Genomic DNA, 18837 nt, shown 5'->3' on the forward strand with positions numbered 1-18837 from the left:
GGTAAAGATACTTACATCATAAAAAATTGAATTATACTTATATTGAGCTCCTGTTTCCCAGATATAAATTCTGATAAATCTGTGTTGTAAATCATCAGTGGCAGTTCAGTGTTGATTTGAAAAAATGTATTATCCCACGGAACTGGAAAAGGATCATTGCCAATCTGACTAGCAATGAGACGTAGGGAAGCCATAGGATCGTCAACTGGAACCTCACGCTTCTTTTTCGGACTTGGTGGCTGAAAAGGTTCCTATAAGATAAACAACATTTGTATTAAATTATATGTAATATATAAATATAAATAAAAAATAATATAATGAAACGAAATTATTACATGAGGTTCGGGCATAGATCGAATGAGCTCTCTGGGCCAGGCAACGAATGTCTGAAATGCATCGGCCACAGTGGTTACCTCATCTAAAGGTAGTGGAACACGAGCATCAGGAAATTGTACTTTTTCAACTGTTACCTTTGCCACATCAGGGGAGAGAGGAACGTTATGCAAGGTGGTGGCGTTTTTATAGAATTTTCCAAGTGCCACCACCCGAGGAAGTTTGCCGCCCACTACCAGTAGCTCACAATCCTCTGTCTGCCCATTGATATCATCCCCTGATGTTGGAGGAGCCGCACAACTCCCCTTTGTGCTCTTGGGAGTGGGACTAACAAGGGGTTCAATCGGCTCAGCACAAACTTGTTGCGATAGAAACTCTTGTCGCATTCGATCATTCTCCTTTTTCATCTCCAGCCACATCAAATCAGTCTCCTTTCTCATCTCCTCCATTATTTCTTCACGTAACTTAGTCTTCATTTGAGTCTCCTTCTTGGAGGAGGAGGATGGCTGTCGTTCTGAAACTCCAAAATAAAGTTTAATTCCGACCCCTTGTCCAGCGGCACGAACACGACCAGAGTGTTCAGGTCGTCCAATTGCTTCAACCAGGATATCGTGACAACCTTCAGCAACAAATGTACCGTCGGATTCCAAGGAATCCTGCAAGAGTACACAAAAATCATATTTTCAATCATTAATATAATTAATGCTTTAAAAAAATTGAAAATAACAAAAATAACTTACAATTTTTTCGATTATAACCCCGGATTGCTCGGAACTTGGTGCACCCGACTTTTTAATTCGGGCCCTCTTCCATTTTTCATGGCGAAAAGGTGGTGGAGGAGAAGTGACCCCTGTTTCCACATTCTCAGAATACGTCCCCTGTTGAGATTTCTCCTTTTCCACCATCAGTGTTTGCTCAAGTTTTCTATACCCCGAACGAGACATAACGTGCGGGGTAAGATTCTTCAAAGCTATCTCTTGAGCTTTCTTCCGACGATCCTGTCATAATTGAAATAAACAAACTGAAGTAAATAAGATAAACTTATTAATGTTATATAAACAAAAAAGTTACTTCACTTACCATCCAAGCCTCATTTTCACGGCTTTCTCTAAAAAGACGCCATGTCTCTTCATCAATATGTTGGTACTTTAAACATGGATTTTCGTCTTTAAGGTCGCCAAAAATGTATCTCGAAGTCAGTCTTGACTTAAAGGTACGAAATTTAAGTGCGATATTGGATAATATCTTTGATCGAAGCGGTTCCACATCAGGAATGTCAAAGTTTGCCTAGAAAATAACATCATCAAATTAAAATTAATTAATCAATATTAAAAAGCATTATATGATAACAATAATAATGTAAAGCTTACCAGAACATCCTCCCATAGCATGTTCCGATCAACCTCTGAAACCTCATCCCATGAATTAATCAAAATGGAGAGCCTCTCACGAGAAACAACTCCAAGATAGCTCATAAACTCATCTGCCTTAGGACCAAAAGCCACTCCAGTGTTGACGTCAATGTCAACATGTGTCTTCTCACCAGTAGCACGTCTCAATGCAAGACGCTTCAATCTAGTAGGTCCTCTACTGCCTCGTCCAGATCGAGGTCTGTCTGGAGTCTGGTCGTCATCCATGTCTCTGTTAAAAAAATTAGGTAACAAACATTAGTTAATGTGCATCGAATTAAAATCATATAAAAATAATACAAAAAATTCTAAATGTTTATTTACATGTTGCATGTGGGTTGAATGTTTATATGTAAATTCCTTCACTATGGTCTTTACGGGTTGCATGTACATCATCAAGTACATCGTCATCTTTATTAGTTATCATTGGTGTGAATGAACGAGTTTCGCCATATTCAATATCATCTATGGCTTCCCCTTGTTTTTTCCCGTGTAAAACGACATACCAATGTTCTGACGTAGGATCTTTCACATAGAAAACCTGATATGCTTGTTGAACCATTATAAATGGCTCATCTTGATACCCTATCTTTCGAAAGTCCACTAGTGTGAATCCTGATTCATCAATTTTAACCCCACTTTTATTATCAACCCATTTACACTTGAAAACTGGAACGGAAAACTTAGTGTAGTCAATCTCCCATATCTCTTCTATAAACCCATAGTATGCCATTGATCCAAGTACTGGATTTGTATCTTTCGAAGTCGAAAACTGCATTGACTCGGCTTCAAGAGTAACACCAGAATTTTGAACTGTACTCTTTTCATCCAGGGACTTCGTGTAAAATATACAATTATTCACTTCGTACGTTGTACACGAAATGACATCAAACTTCAATCCAGCAGCCAACCAAGTCAAGGTCTCTGATGCCGTTGAATCCTTCAACACCTCATCTTTAAACCAAGGCATGAAAGTTCTATTATGTTCCATCAAGACCCATTTCTCTGCTTGTCTTGGGTTATTTGCCTTCACAATGGCTTTATGAGCTTCTATGTAAGGTACAACTTCATCTGTGTTATTCAATATGTACAAATGTGCTTGCAAGACTTCAGATCGAAATTTGCTTACAATATTCACACCACGTAAACATTTACTTGTAGAACGCCTGTGATGCCATGAATTAGCTGGAACACCTATTGGATTTGCTTTTGTCATGTACTTTGAACAAAATTCAATACTTTCTTCAGCCATGTACCTTTCAATCATTAAAGCCTCAGGACGATAATGATTTTTCACATAACCTTTCAAAATTTTCATATACCGCTCAACAGGATACATCCATCTTAAGTACACTGGTCCACACAATCTAACCTCTCTTACCAGATGCACCACTAGATGAACCATGATGTCAAAAAAAGACGGAGGAAAAAACATTTCCAATTCACACAAGATAACAACAATTTCATTTTGAAGTTCATCTAGTTTTGAGGGATCAATGACTTTACAACAGATGGAAGAGAAGAATGAGCACAAACGGGTTATGGTGTGTCTAACATTTTTTGGTAAGATCCTATGGATAGCTACCGGCAACAACTGTTCTATCAAGATGTGACAATCATGAGACTTCAACCCAATTAACTTCAAATCTTGCATTGACACTAGACTCTTCACATTTGAGGAATGTCCTTGTGGCACTTTCACACCCTTTAGACATTGACAAAAACTAATTTTTTCATCTTTTGACATTGTGTAACAGGCTGGGGGCAAATATGTACGCTTACCCATTTGTATGGGTGCCAACTCGCCGCGTATGTTCATCTCAATCAAATCTAAACGAGCATTTAGACCATCCTTCGTCTTCCCGTTAATGTTAAGAAGTGTACCAATTAAGCTATCACACACATTCTTCTCAACATGCATTACATCTATACAATGTCTGACTTCTAACCTCGACCAGTACGGAAGATCAAAGAAGATTGATTTCTTCTTCCAAATATTTGTCACAGATGACTTTTTTTTGGACTTGCCGAAGGTGTGGTCTATGTTATTTACCTTTTCGTAAACCTCAACACCGGTTAATGGAGTTGGTGGACCACTACCCTCTTGGTGTCCATTAAAGGCTTTTTTCAACCTCCGGTAAGGATGATGACTTCTAAGAAACCTCCGATGGCGAAGATATACTGTTTTCCTTCCATTTTTCAATTGTTGAGAAGCAGTGTCTTCTTCGCATATTGGACACGCTTTGTGACCCTTAACACTATAACCTGATAAGTTACCATATGCCGGAAAGTCATTGATGGTGCAAAATAGCATGGCATGAAGCTTGAAAGTTTCATTAGCAAATCCGTCAAATACTTCAACACCCTGGTCCCACATTAACTTCAAATCTTCAATTAGGGGACTTAGATAAACATCAATATCATTCCCTGGTTGTTTCGGACCGGATATCATCATAGACAACATCATGTATTTTCGCTTCATGCACAATCCAGGAGGTAAGTTGTAAATAACTAGTAATACAGGCCATGAACTGTGATTTGTACTCATATTACCAAACGGATTCATTCCGTCTGTAGCTAAACCAAGTCGGATATTTCTTGATTCTTTACCAAATTCTGGAAAGTCATCATCAAATTTCTTCCATTGAATAGAATCAGCTGGATGTCGGTACATGCCATCGCATTTCCTCTCATCTGCATGCCATCTAAGATTCTTAGCATCGTCTGGGTTTGCAAACAAACGCTTCATTCTTGGAATGATGGGAAGATACCACATAACCTTCATTGGGGGTCCATGCTTTTCCATGTCATCAATAGAATCATCATCTTTTTGTTTCAACTTATAACGTGATAACCCACACCTCGGACAACTTTTCAACAATTCAAAATCTTTCCGGTATAATATACAATCATTAGGACATGCATGTATCTTTTTGTACTCCATACCCATTGGACAAAGAATCTTTTTTGCCTCGTAATTACGATTAGGTAGACTATTTCCCTCTGGAAGCATATCCTTCAACAGCTGGAGCAATTCCGTGAAGCTTTTATCAGTCCATCCGTTTATTGCCTTCAAATTCATCAATCTTAACACCGCCGACAACCGTGTGAAGTTAGTTGATCCAGGATACAAAGGAGTCTCTGCATCTTTTGACATACTTTCATATCCATGCGCTTTTGCAAAACACTCAGCTCCCACATCACGAATCATGTCCTCCAATCGATCATCATCTCCATCATCGTGTACTGCTTCATCCATGGTAGAACCCACATATTCTTCAGTTACGGAAACACGTGGTAAATTTAATAATTCACCATGCCATGTCCAAGTTGTATAAGATCGAAGAAACCCATCACATAGCAGGTGTTCCCTCATGATATTCACATCCAGTATCCTTCCATTCAAATAGTTAACGCACGGACACCTGATCTTTGCTCCATCATGACCACTAATAATCGCGTTACGCTGCGCAAATTGTATAAATTCCTCTACTCCCCTTTCGTACTCATCACTTATACGAACAGCATTCATCCAACTTCGATCCATTATATATTATGGAATATAGTTAGGATTTTCTAATAATTAGTATTCTCTTCAATCTCACACATTTGCCGAGGGTCGAACACCCCCGGACTCAATCCAAACACGATATTTCTATTCTAAAAGTAACAATAACTAACATAACATAAAACTTTTATTAAAATGTAATTAACAACTAACTAAATATGTCACTTCTAAAATTAAAATTCTAGAACAAAGTTTAATACACTATAGAATTATAATTCCATAAAGATTTAATATCATATTCATTTTTATTTAAGTAAAAGTAGTTTAAAGTGACAATTATAAAAAATAAATGATGCCAAGGAAAAAAAGAAAGATATGCAAAGAGAAAGTGCAAAAAATAAAAATAATTACATGCAGAATTAGTGTTGTATGCTCATATTCTAGTTATTTGTTATTTATTATATATACTATAAAAAAAATTATTAAATAAAAATTAAAGATAAAAAATAAAAAATTATTAAATAAAAATTAAAGATAAAAAATAAAAATTACTAAATCAAAATTAAAGATAAAAAATAAAAAACAAAAATAGAATTTATATATAATATAAATTTAAGAAAATAGAAATTATATAATACAAAAATTCAAAATACACACAAATATATAAATTATTAGTTATTAGTTATACATTCCAAGTTGTATTAGTTATTAATTAAATATATATTATAATACAGAAAAATAAAAATTCAAAATATTAAATATGAATTCAAAATTTTAAATATAAATTCAAAATATTAAATAAATACAACACCAACCTTTAGGTTGATGGTGATCGGAGACGAAGACGAAGGCGTAGGCGAAGGCGGTGGCGGAAGCAGTGGCGGTGGCGAAGCAGAAAAAACCAGCGAACCCAATAGAACAGTAACCACCTATATGCAGAAAACGAGTAAGGAAACGAAATGACAATGCCAAGGAAGTGAATAATGACAATGACAAAAACGAAAACGAAAACAAACGTTGAAGCAGAGAGAGCTTAAACTTACAATGCAAAGCGGAGAGAGCTGAGAACGTTGAAACGAAGAGCGGAGAAGACGAAAGTGAAAGTGAAAATTAGTGGCGCGCTTCTATTTTTAGGGTAAAATTGATTTACAAATGCGGTTCTAGGGTAAGACCGCATTTGTAAATCAATTTAATTACAAAAATGCCACCGCGTTTTTTACAAATGCGTTTAAACGCAAAGCCGCACTAAATAAATGGTCGTTGTTTTCAAATTTTGTACTAGTGGATGCATCAGGCGCATGAAAGTACTTGGTGCATTAGTTAAGCCAAAAGGCATGACTAACCACTCATATAAACCAAAGTTGGTCTTAAAAGCCGTCTTCCATTCATCACTCGGTTTGATACGGATTTGATTGTAGCCGCTTTTAAGATCAATCTTTGAAAAGATTTTGGAACCATGTAATTCATCCAACAAATCATCTAGTCTAGGTATGGGATGCCTATACTTAATTGTTATGTTGTTGATGGCCCTACAATCCGAACACATTCGCCATGTGCCATCCTTTTTTGGCACTAAGATGATAGGCATAGCGCAAGGACTCATGCTATCTTGCACCCACCCTTTCTCAATCAAAGCCTCAACTTGTTGGCGAATTTCCTTGGTTTCACTTGGATTGGTCCTATATGCTGGACGATTTGGTAAATAAGAGCCCGGTATTAAATCAATTTGGTGTTCAATCCCTCTCAAAGGTGGAAGTCCATTTGGAGGATCTTGGAACTCTTCTACCAAATTTTCCAAGCAATGAGGACTATCAACAAGTGATTCTACTCTAAGAGTTCTGGGGATGGCTAAGAAAAGAGGATGATGAGCCACTATTTCCCTTTCAATGTCACGCCTAGACACAAGGAGTGTAGGCTTAGAACTCTTATCTTTTTTATCTTTTTCACTCTCCCTCTTTTTCTTCATGATAACTTGGTCCTCATGGACTTCTCTTGGAGAGAGAGATTTTAAAGTAACCTTGTGACCATGGAATTCAAAAGATAGTTTGTTGGTAAAGCCATCATGTAAAACTTTTCTATCAAATTGCCAAGGCCTTCCCAAAAGAACATGAGTGGCTTCCATGGGCACAACATCACATAATACCTCATCTTTGTATTTTCCAATGGAGAAATGGATGAGGACTTGTTTATTGACAATTATTTCTCCTACTTCACTAAGCCATTGTAATTTGTAGGGCTTTGTATGAGAGATAGTAGACAATCCAAGCTTATCTACTACTCTTGTACTAGCCACATTTGCACAACTACCCCCATCCACTATCAAGGAACAAATGTTGTTTTGAATAAGACATCTTGTATGGAAAATATTTTCCCTTTGACTTTCATCAAAAGGTTGTGAAACTTGTCCAAGAAGTCTTCTCACAACTAACAAGTCCCCTTCAAGTGGACATTCGCTCTTTTCCTCACTAGATGCATAAGAATGCAATGAATGCTTAGGAGAATCCGAATCATGCTCACTAACTACAATGCCCTCATGCATGTACATACTTCGTTTGGAAGGACAATTTGCAGCTATATGACCATAACCCATACATTTAAAGCATTTAGTATTAGATGTTCTAGTGGGAGACTTAGGTCTAGAAGTAGATGGCTTAGTTTCCTTGGGTTTGAAAGAAGAATCTTTGGAAGGATGTTTAGAAAAAGAATTTTTGTTTCTCCAAGACTTGGAGTAGTATCCATCATTGGAAGCATTTTTGAAAGAGTTTTTCTGAGCAAGTTGGGCTTCCAACTTCATTGCAAGATGAACTAAAGAGCCCAATGATGAATACTCTTGTAACTCAACAATGTCTTGAATATCCTTCCTAAGACCACTCACAAACCTAGCAATCATAGCTTCCTCACTTTCTTCTAATTCAATTTTAAGCACAAGCGTCTCAAGCTCCTTATAATATTCATCCACATTTAGCGTGCCTTGTTGAAACCGTTGGAGTCTCAACATGAGGTCTTTCCTAAAATGTGGGGGCACAAACCTAGCGCGCATATGATCCTTTAAAGAGTTCCAAGAGTCCACGGGAGGACCCTTGTGATAGATAATGTCCTTTACAATTCCATGCCACCATTTCATGGCATAATCACTAAACTCTAGGGTGGCTAGCTTAAGCTTATGCTCATCTTGGATCTCATGGATCTCAAATATTTGTTCACACTTAGCCTCCCAATCTAAATATACATTAGGATCACTAGAGCCATTAAAACAAGGTAGCTTGACCGAAGGAAGCCTTGACTTTGCATCATGATAGAAGCCATTGCCGTAGTGAGGTCTTTCCCCTTGGTGATGATGTCTTTGTCCATGGACTTGAGGTGGAGTTCTCCTTCTCCTGTGCTCATCTTCACGGCCAAAATCATTGGAAGAGGCTCTTGTTGAAGGTCTATGATGCTCATCATGAATTGAAGGAGATGGTCTAGCTTGTTGCACCTCCATCTTTTGCAATTTCTCCTCCAACCGTCTAATGGTTCTTTGAGCTTCATGTAATTCACCAAGGATTGAAGCTTTGGAAGGAGAATTCTGCTTGTATGATGCATCACTTGAAAATCCAGCCATTTTGCAAATGAAAAACAGCAAACACACAAAAACAGCAAACAAGTTAAGAAACAAAATTAGCAAAAACAGTGAGCTTGGCAATGAAATTGCCCAAGGGAATTGAGGCAGAAAAAATAGGTCACTCTTAAAGAAATAATGTCCTTGCACCAATCTGATCTTGAGGCCTTGGAATCCTCAAATGAAAGATGTCAAAGCAAGCACACCAATCTCAAAAGCAACCACCACAAAACCAATGAAACAATAAAGACAAACAAGAAAAGGTATAAGCAAGGAAAGGTAATTGCAAAAGGAAAACTATATGTAAGACAAACTCAAAGAGTAAAGAATGAAAGACAATCAAGAAAATAAAGAACTCAATGAGAAAGTAGGCACACAAAAGAATACTTAAGGAAAAGCACTAGAGTAGATGAAGAAAACAAAAATTAGCTACTGGAAAATTTTTTAAAATGCAAACTGTGCTTGATATTCACTGATTTAACTGGAATGATGTAGAGCGAACTGGATTATGAATTTTAAACCACAGAAACTTCAAGATGTTAACTCAATAATGGCACTGGAATCAATTAAAAACAGTAAGCCAATTAATTGAGATAAATTTTTTAAAATCGCTGCCAGATTACCGTATTCTTTTCGGCAGAATTGTACACTTTTTTTATTTTATTTATCATTTTTTTTTACTTTGAATTTTTGAATGATTCTTTTTTCTACTCTTTTCTAACACTTTGAATATCACAAATCCAGAATTTCAGAATTTTCCAGTGAGTAAATCAATTGCAATAAGGAAAACAGTAAGCACTTTTTTTCAGAAACAGAGGAATCCTAATAGGAATAAAAAACAGAATTATGAACTAGCAAAGACATAATGGAAAATGATGTATTGGAACTTGTATAGGTCTAGAATACAAGTATGAACTCAATTCTAAAAAGAAAATGCACAAAGGATCAATATCAATTCCGAAAATTACATTACACTAAAGCAAGACACAATCAAAAACAATAAAAGTACTACTAGAAGTAATGACAATTATGGAATAACATGACTAAGACAAAACTTGACATGATTCAAAAAGGAAAATACTCAAACATATGATAGGCAAAAGAATTAAAACAGCAAGTAAACTCAAAATAAGCCTAAAACAGAAACTTAAATTGCAAGAAATTAAAAGAGCTCTTGAAATAAAGTGCTACACAACTCAACAATTAAACAAGAACACACCTAAACTCATGATACCACATGATGTGATTCCACTAGCATAGAAGAGAATGATTCTTGACATTCTTGGGAATCAACTTGAGTTGGACAAATGTTAGGCACTTTTTCATAGAATTGGATCAAGGTTCTATGAACAAGAACTCACCAAAACTAGCACCAAATCCAAACTCACATGGAAGTTCCTCATATTGTCAAATTGAACCAACAAAAAGAGGTAAAACTAAAAAGCACCGAATAGAATTGAATAAGAACACATTTGAACCGAACAAAATGAAGTAAAAGGCAACCAAACTATAAAGGAAAGCTGGAAAATGAAAGGTACCGAACCAAAACACAAGAAAAACAAGAACAGCTGCTGGAAAAACCAAAGAACCGAACCAAAAACTCAAGAAAACAAGACAACATGAACAATTGAAAGAGAAGAAAGGAAGGAGAAGAGAGTGCTCATGAAGATGGAAGAATGGTTGGATGATCACGCCACTAGAAGTATGGATGCTCCTAGATGAGTGTGCAAGCCGCCACTTGAGGAAACCATGATCCTTCAAGATAAGACTAGAGAAGAAGGCTCAAAAGCTCTCCAATGCTCACTCCAATTTTGAGTATAGTTTCTTTAGATAAATTCAAATCTGAATTTTACAAAGAGACCACCTCTATTTATAGCCTAAGGTGCTGAAATGTAAGCAACACAAATTCAAAAATTCCCTCCTAAGAATCATCTAGAATCGGCGCCAAAACCCAAGCATGAGGAAGGTGTGACTCCTTCCTTCACTTTGGCACCTCCTATTCTACTTCTACACCTATCTACTAACACACACCCCCCCTAAAGCTCCTAACTAAAGACTAAAAGATGTTATAACAATAGAGGTTTCTAATGTTTCCCTCTAAGCACCTTCAACTAAAGAAATTACAAAAAGAGAAAATAAATGTCTCCTAGCTCCTAAAGCTTTGAACATGCTTCTTGTAAGCCTTTGAGGTGGACTTTGACCTCCATGGGCGTCCTCCATTTGTGTCTCTACCTCTTCTTGATCTTGTTGATTGGCCTCCATGTTCTATTGAGCTTGATCTCCTTCACTTACCTTTTGTGAAGGAACACTTGCAAGCATAGTCACAAAAGAAGAAACCTTAAAAGAGGCTTGCATAGATAAATATGTATTAGTTTACTTTGAATATATGAGATATCTCCCACAAGTAAAGGTCAAGTTATCTATAGGCAACTACCAAGACGATTTCTTATGTGAGGTAGTGCCTAAAGAAAATTGTCATGTCTTATTGAGACAACCATTGCCAAGTGTACAAATTCTCATAAACAATGGTTGTAACAACGAGACTATCTTTACACATAAGAGAAAAATTCTTCATGAAGGAGAACTCATGGGCCAAATTAGAGTTGATAAAACTCTAGAGCTTTTAAAAGGAAAAAAATTTTCACCCATGAGAAAAGAGGTTCAAAGACATTACCTTAGGTACAATTCTTGTTTTAAAACTACACCTAAGACAATGTCTCAAGAACTCTATACTCCTTCACCTTTTGCAAATGATCCTTGGGAAGACACAAGCCTAAATTTCATATTAGAGCTTCCTAGGACAACAAAAGGTTTTGATTCCTTTTTCATGGATGTGGATAAACTCTTCCTTAGAAAAGTGACAAGTCTCCATGATTTATCTTCAAAAATAGTGATGGATAGATCTCCAAAATTTGAAAACATAGCTCTTTTGCTTCGAGAAATCATGAGAGACAACCACAATTCTTGGGATGAGTATCCTTTTCCTTTTGAGCATGCATACAATGGAGTAGTCCACAAGATTACTCATATTTCTACATTTGAAGTTGTATGTGAACATAGTCCTCTTTCCCTTTTAAAGTTGTTACCACCTCCTAAAGGAATTATGCCTAAGGGAAAAGTAACTACTATTGGAACTTTTAGAAAACATAAGAGGATTAGAGGACACATACAACCATCAAAAGGGAAATATTGTGAAAAGTTGCCAAAAACAAAAGAAAAACAAAAATGACAACTTCATACAGTTAAGTTTTCTCCAATTGCTCACACTAACTCCTTTGCTTTGTTTCAAGATTCCCATAGATGGACATTTGATCTGGGAGCAAAAACATTGACTAAGCAAGAGGCTGCTATTCAAGATCAAGTCTATAGATTTGAGGATAGATCTTCTGAAAAAGAGGAGATGATGGACACCATCCAGCCACAGCCATCCCCCTAGTTGAAGAAAAAGCATTGGATTGAGGACAAATACTTTTCAAGAGGGAGGGGATGATGGAAGAGGGCCAAGCACAACCTCACATAAAAAGACAAGAGCCAAGGCATGAGCATCCAAAGCCAAACCAAGAACGTTTAGGCCAAAGGGAGGAGCGTCTAGGCCAAAGGGAGGAACGTCTAGGCCAAGCGAATCCATGAAGATTTGTATATGCTACATGAAGGCCCATTAAGGGTAGCTTGGTATTAGTTGTGGTGTAAATAGCATAAACTTGATTCCATGAGACTTGACCTAGATTTGCTAAAGATTTGATCACATTCTAGAAGGATTCTCCACTAGGCTGGCCATGTGCTGTAATTTGCATTTCATTTTGATTAGCATTAGGGTTGCATTATGGTCCTCCTTAGCCTATAAAAGGAGGATCCAACACCTTGTATTTTCAAGACTATTTTGAGTAATGAAATGTTGCCCAAGTGCCATTCAAATTACTCCATTGCCAAATTCTCTCTAGAATTAGGTTTTTAGTCTTTAATCTTCACCCTCAAATGGAGATGGTCGAACCACTCCAACCCTCACTACTCCTGATGCACCTTCAAGGCACCCACACTTCCTAGGAAGGCCTTGTTCCACTCTCCTCCACTAAGCTTCCGCAACCATCATCATCAAAATCAAAGAAGAGCTCATAGGAATGCCATCAGTAAAGGGCTTTGTAGTTAACAGGGGGTGGAGGGTTTGATGTTGTTTTCGTTCTAGCCATCTCATGAAAAGCTAAAAAGAGAGAAGAGAAAGGAAGAAAATGAGGGTTCAGAAGAAGACGAAGACGCGACCCAGAAAACCCAGAAAAATAGAGACGCAAAGCGTAAAACAGGGGAAATGAAAGTGCAGAAAACCTAAAATGCAGAAAACGTAAACAGTCCCAGAACAATTATAGCATGTTATAGGCAGCAGAATCATAAAGCAAGAGCAATCGGTGAGTAAAAATCATACCTTTGAATGAGTTGAGGTTTGAAGGTTTGAGTTTTGGAAGGAGAAGAGAGAGCGTTTCGAAGAAATGCTTGAGAGAAATGTTTGCTTAAGTGAAAGTAATGAAACAGTGAAGAGAGCGTAAGGGTATAAAGGTTTGAACAGTATACGAAGAAGAGCAAGCGCCAACAAGCGATAGCCGTTGATCTTGCCACATGTACGCGGATTTAAAAAGTGTGGTCAAATGTCACTTCGGTGTATTCTTCATGTCCCGTTACCCAGTGCCACGTAGGTTACCCAGCGCGATCACTTAGTCTCTTCACTGAAACAAGTTACAACTCAAGACTGGGGGGCTTGTGTCCCAACCAGTTCTCGGTCATCGACTCTAGTGACTGACCTCAGACATCGCACACCAGTACCTTATGGTAAATGTGGGCCATGTCAGGTGGGCCCCTGGTAGGCCTATCAAAGTGATGGTCAGTCTTCGGACATCGGTACAATAGACCCCGATGTTGGAGATCGACATCGGACCTCGCCAACGGAGGGAGAGATCGGACATTGGCGGTCTGAACGTTGTATTGGGCCACATAAGGTGGGCCCTAGAATTATACTAAGTTATCAGTTAAAAGCATCAGATACGAGGAAAGCCTAAGTCACGAGGGATCCATGCAAGTGGTGTGTATAGTGCATTAAGGCGCGGCACAAGGGAATAACTTCTGGAAGCACTAAGGCCCATTAGGGTTAGGGTTTCGAAAGGAAGTTGCATGCATGGCACGTGAATACTTAGGGCACCCGCATGACAGGTGGCCCCCAGAGATTGGTGCACAAGTTGGTACACAGGCGACCACTCTATTAGTCGTTGCACTCCAGTTAAGGGAAGTTCTATGTGTCAGCTACGCTAAGATTATATAAATAGCGGTGCAAGGATGTTCCCCAAGGAACCCTAGACAAGAGTAACAACACAGAGGTAAACCCTAGTTTCAACCTATATAACGGGTGTTAAGAACCCTAGTAAGGTACACAATTTCTAAGACTGAAACTACTTTATACACTTGATGTTTCTTTGCCCTTATACTGACTTGAGCGTCGGAATGCAAACGGTCGTTAAGGCGCCCTTTGTCTTTGCAGGTGAGAGATTCTTTGATCAAGAACGTTCGATTCTCAAGCGGAGATAGGAGGGTCAAGGGTTGTCATTCGAGTCAACCGGCGAAGCAAGTCAACTGGCAGGAACAAATATATAAGATTATGTATATAAATTTTTTAACATATAGAATTTATATGCACAATTCATTTACTTTTATTTTATTTTTATTAATATATATATATATATAATATTTTTTATTTTATTATAAATATATATAATATTTTTATTTTTATTATAAATATATTTAATAGTTTTAGGGGCAGGCGATAGAGGTTATTTTAAGGGAAAAATTGAAAATAATTTAGTTTAAGTAGTTTTCAATTTATTTTTCACTATATATACTAGCGGGAACACAGACACGTGTATTCAAATTTTTTTATTTTTATCATTTATATTTAATTATGTTTAATATTAAAATTGAATAAACGATATCATTATTCACACACTTAATTTACAGTTCATTTTAATAGATACAAATACATGTAGGAAGAAACATAAATTTTATCAAAACATAGCTAACATGGTAATAATATATGGTAAATTTACCGATTATTCAATTTAGTTTTATTTTAATTAAATATAAATTTTAATCAAATTAAATAAATTTTACAATGCAGATTATCATCGATAAAAATAAAAACATAGTATGGAACACTAATAGCATAGTATGGAGCTCTAATAACATTTTTGTTACCTGCATTTTTTATTGTTTGAGACAAATATCAAATAGATGTGAATCTCATTTCTGAAACAATATTTGTCATATGAATAGTGTTTTTTCTCCTTTCTCTATAAGTTCTTCTTCTTGGATTCATTCCTCCTTTTTTATTTCAAACATTTACTCTTCAAAGTTGTGTTTGTCGTTCTAGTGTTGATATTTGATCACTTATATTTTTTATTTTTTTATGTAATCTATTAAAATATAGAAAATTAATAAATACTAAAAAAATATTTAAACAATTATAAAATTAAATATTTATATTTACTTTTAATTAGATAATTTTAAAATTCTAAATAATTTTTTTAAATATGATTATATAATTTTTTAATACTATATTTTTATAAAATTACAATAAAGAAAACTAAGTCAGTAAATAATAAGATAAACATAGAAGGGTATTGATATATTAATTTCATGTAAATTTCATATTTGTTAACACTATTAATTTTGTTCTCGTTGGTTGACCTGGTCCCTGGTTGACTCTGGGAACAGGTTGTGAGTCCGTCTGCCTCTGCTAGATTTTGCTCTTTCCCTGGGATGTTGTAACGCGACTCCGTTTGAAACAGAGGGGGCCCTACCTGTTGATTGCACTTCGACGATCAAGTCAGTATTGGGCTAAGAAACAATGAGTAAGTAAGCAAGTAGTTTCAGTCTTAGAAACAATGTACCTTTACCAGGGATCTCGAGTCTCTTTTATAGACTACTTTTAGGTTACTTCATTGTAACAACCCTTCTCTCACAGAAACCTTATCTTGAGTGAAAACAGGTTTGATGGGAGGACAATCTGTTACAATGTCGCGCAATCTTAATGAAACAACTGCACAAAATCTTCCTCCTTGGAGTGCATAATCTTCATATCAAGGCTGCCGGGTACCAACTCATGTTCGAGCTTTGTGAATAGCTTGCCTAGCTGCTGACTTGCGAATTGGGTGTCGTTGTCAAACACTAAATGCTTTGGGATTCCAAAATGGCAAACTATGTTCTTCCACACAAAGTGTTGAACCTTGTGGCTTATGATCTGTGCGACAGGCTCGGCTTTTATCCACTTGGTGAAGTACTCGATGGCTACCACTAGGTACTTCATTTGTCTAACTGCTAAGGTAAACAGACCCAGGATGTCAATCCCCCATGTGTGGAAAGGCCATGGGCTGTGGATCGATCGCAACTCCTCCGGGGGCGCATGATGCCAATCGACGTGCTGTTGGATTTGTTTGCATTGTTGTCCTCCCTCATGGTCGGCCAGTAATACCCTGCTCGAACAACCTTTGATGAGAGAGCTCATCCACCGATGTGACTCCCACAGATACCTTCATGGAGCTCAGCCATGATATGCGTACACTGCTCACCACTCACACAGAACAAGATAGGGTGAGCGGAGCCATGCCTGAACAACTTTCCATCCACCAGAGTATATATGCATGTGTTCTTCTTAACTATTTTGGCCTCCATTAGCTCATGTAGGAGTAAGGCATCAGCCAGGTAACGCCTATAGGGTGTCATCCATGTTTCAGCTATATCAACCAGGCAAATGTTCAACGGTTCTCCCACTGATAAGTGGTATGCACTTATCTTAGGTACCCTTAACGTTTCCTAAGTCAACGACCGGTGACCTCTCCTTCCGCCTTCAAAGACACTCACCTGCTGGACCTCTTCCACGCAACCTGTGGTGGTCCTGAGCGCTTTTAGGGTTTCCTGGATAATTGTCCTCTGTCAACCCCCCTTGCCTAAGCTGGCGAGCTTTGCCAATAAGTCAGCTCGGGCATTTTGTTCCCTGGGAACGTGCACCAGCTCGAACGCAACGAATGTCCCTTTCAAGAGAATGACATATTTCAAATACGCGGCCATCTGGGGGTCCTTGGCCTGGTACTCGACCGTAACTTACCCAGTTACTAGTAGCGAGTCACTTTTCACTAACAAGCTTCGAGCACCCATCTCTTTGGCTAGCAACATCCTTGCCACCGAGGCTTCATATTCAGTTTGGTTGTTGCTAGCTTTGAAAGCGAATCGTAGGGCTTGCTCGATCAGTAACCCATTTGGTCCCTCTAAGATGGTGCTAGTCCCATTGCCTTGTTGGTTAAAGAACCCGTCCACGGAGAGGACCCACTGGAAATCTCCAATATCTTGGTGTGTGGCTGCCAAGGAGAGTTCTACTACGAAGTCAGCATAAACTTGACCCTTGATAGGTCCTCTTGGCTCATACTGCACATCGAACTCGGACTGCTCGACCGCCCAGCGCACCATTCGACCCACAACGTCAAGTTTCTGTAAGACCTTACGGATGGAAAGGTCAGTCATCACGATCACCGTGAAACTCTGGAAATAGTAGCAGAGCCTTCGGCTGCAAATACTACTGCTAGGGTCGCCTTCTCAATGGCCTGATAGCGCACCTTGGGCCCCTACAGTACTTTGCTAACAAAATATATAGGCCTCTGGACGCAATCCTACTCCTGGACTATGACAGAGTTGATTGCTCAATCTGTAATAGCGAAGTATAGGTGGAGGGGAGTGCCTGACAGCGGTTTGCACAGAATTGGCGGGCTGGCCAAGTACTCCTTCAGCTTGAGGAACGCTTCCTCACACTCGCCTGTTCATACGAATCGGTTGTTCCTCCTCAAGCATTGGAAATAGGGGTGTCCCCGATCTCCTCCAGCTGATATGAATCGGGACAAGGCGGCCATGCATCCTGTCAGCTGTTGTACCTCCTTCACCGAGGTCGGGCTTCTCATAGCTATGATTGTCGCACACTTCTCGAGGTTCACCTCTATTCCCCGCTCGGTGAGGAGAAACCCTAAGAACATTGAGAAGGCATCCAGAACACTGAGAAGTCGACAACCTGACGCGCTATCAACCAGGGCGTTGATGTTGGGCAGCGGATATGGATCCTTTGGACAGGCCTTGTTCAAATCCGTAAAATCGACGCACATTACCATTGGCCTTCTTGACTAACACCAGATTTGCCAACCACTTAGGATATTGGATCTCCCTTATGTGGCCAGCACTCAACAACTTCTAGGTCTCTTGCCTGATGACCAAGCGTCTTTCTTCATTGAACTTCCTCTACCTCTGTAGCACGGGCCTAACCTTCGGATCCATCGTGAGAAGATGGCACAAGAAATCAGGTCGATGCCTAGCATGTTTGAAGCAGACCACGCAAAGGCGTCCAGATGTCGTGCTATCACCTCGATGATCTGGTCCTGTATTTCTTGGCTTAAAGATTTGCCAAGCTTAAACTTCTTTCCCCCAATCTCCCTTTCCAGTACCTCACCTGGAGGCTCAGGTCGCCTTTCCCGGGCCATCTCTGCACGGGTGACCCCTCCTCCCTCTTGAGGTTGGCCGGTGATCGAGCATACCCCTCTCATCGTCTTCAAGTTATTCTCATAGCATTTCTTTGCCGCCTTCTGGTCGAACTTGATGGTAATTATTACTCCCTTGAGGGAAGGTAACTTCATCTTCATATGCCTCGTCGAGGCCACTGCTTCTATCATATTCAAGGCAGGTCTGCCCAAAAGGATGTTGTAAGTTGAGGGAGCATTGACGAAGAGGTACTGATATTGACGGATCGGGATGTGGTGCCATCTATGAAGGTCGTCCTTAGCTCCAAGTGCCCCCTTACTTCTACCTGGTCTCCAGCGAAACTGTACAAATAGTCGTCGTATGGTCTCAGCTAGTCGGGCGACAACTGCAATTTATTGAAGGTCAACCAAAACATTACATCGGCCGAGCTCCCTTGA

At 38.6% G+C, this 18837-nt stretch overlaps 1 protein-coding gene across 1 annotated transcript; it reads right to left on the reverse strand.

The window, feature by feature from the left end:
- Positions 1 to 1040: 1040 nt before the first annotated feature.
- LOC150028722 (uncharacterized) lies at positions 1041 to 17401 on the reverse strand. The gene is made up of 4 exons (XM_090300074.1): positions 16989 to 17401; positions 1704 to 1974; positions 1414 to 1620; positions 1041 to 1331 (listed from the first exon to the last, which is right to left on the reverse strand). The coding sequence occupies exons 1-4, from the start codon at positions 17399 to 17401 to the stop codon at positions 1041 to 1043; spliced, it is 1182 nt and encodes a 393-aa protein (XP_090156200.1).
- Positions 17402 to 18837: the final 1436 nt, after the last annotated feature.

The sequence above is a fragment of the Phaseolus vulgaris genome, chromosome 3 (genome assembly GCF_051622355.1).
Source record: "Phaseolus vulgaris cultivar YP4 chromosome 3, ASM5162235v1, whole genome shotgun sequence".
NCBI lineage: Eukaryota > Viridiplantae > Streptophyta > Magnoliopsida > Fabales > Fabaceae > Phaseolus > Phaseolus vulgaris.

Excerpts from the sequence above, each read along its gene's own strand:
- LOC150028722 (XM_090300074.1), bottom strand. The coding sequence starts at position 17,401 with ATGACTGACCTTTCCATCCGTAAGGTCTTACAGAAACTTGACGTTGTG. Across the intron at positions 1,975-16,988 it reads GACTCGCTACTAGTAACTGG|AGACATGGATGACGACCAGA; the intron begins GTAAGTTACGGT and ends TTTTTTTAACAG. Across the intron at positions 1,621-1,703 it reads TGCTATGGGAGGATGTTCTG|GCAAACTTTGACATTCCTGA; the intron begins GTAAGCTTTACA and ends GTTATTTTCTAG.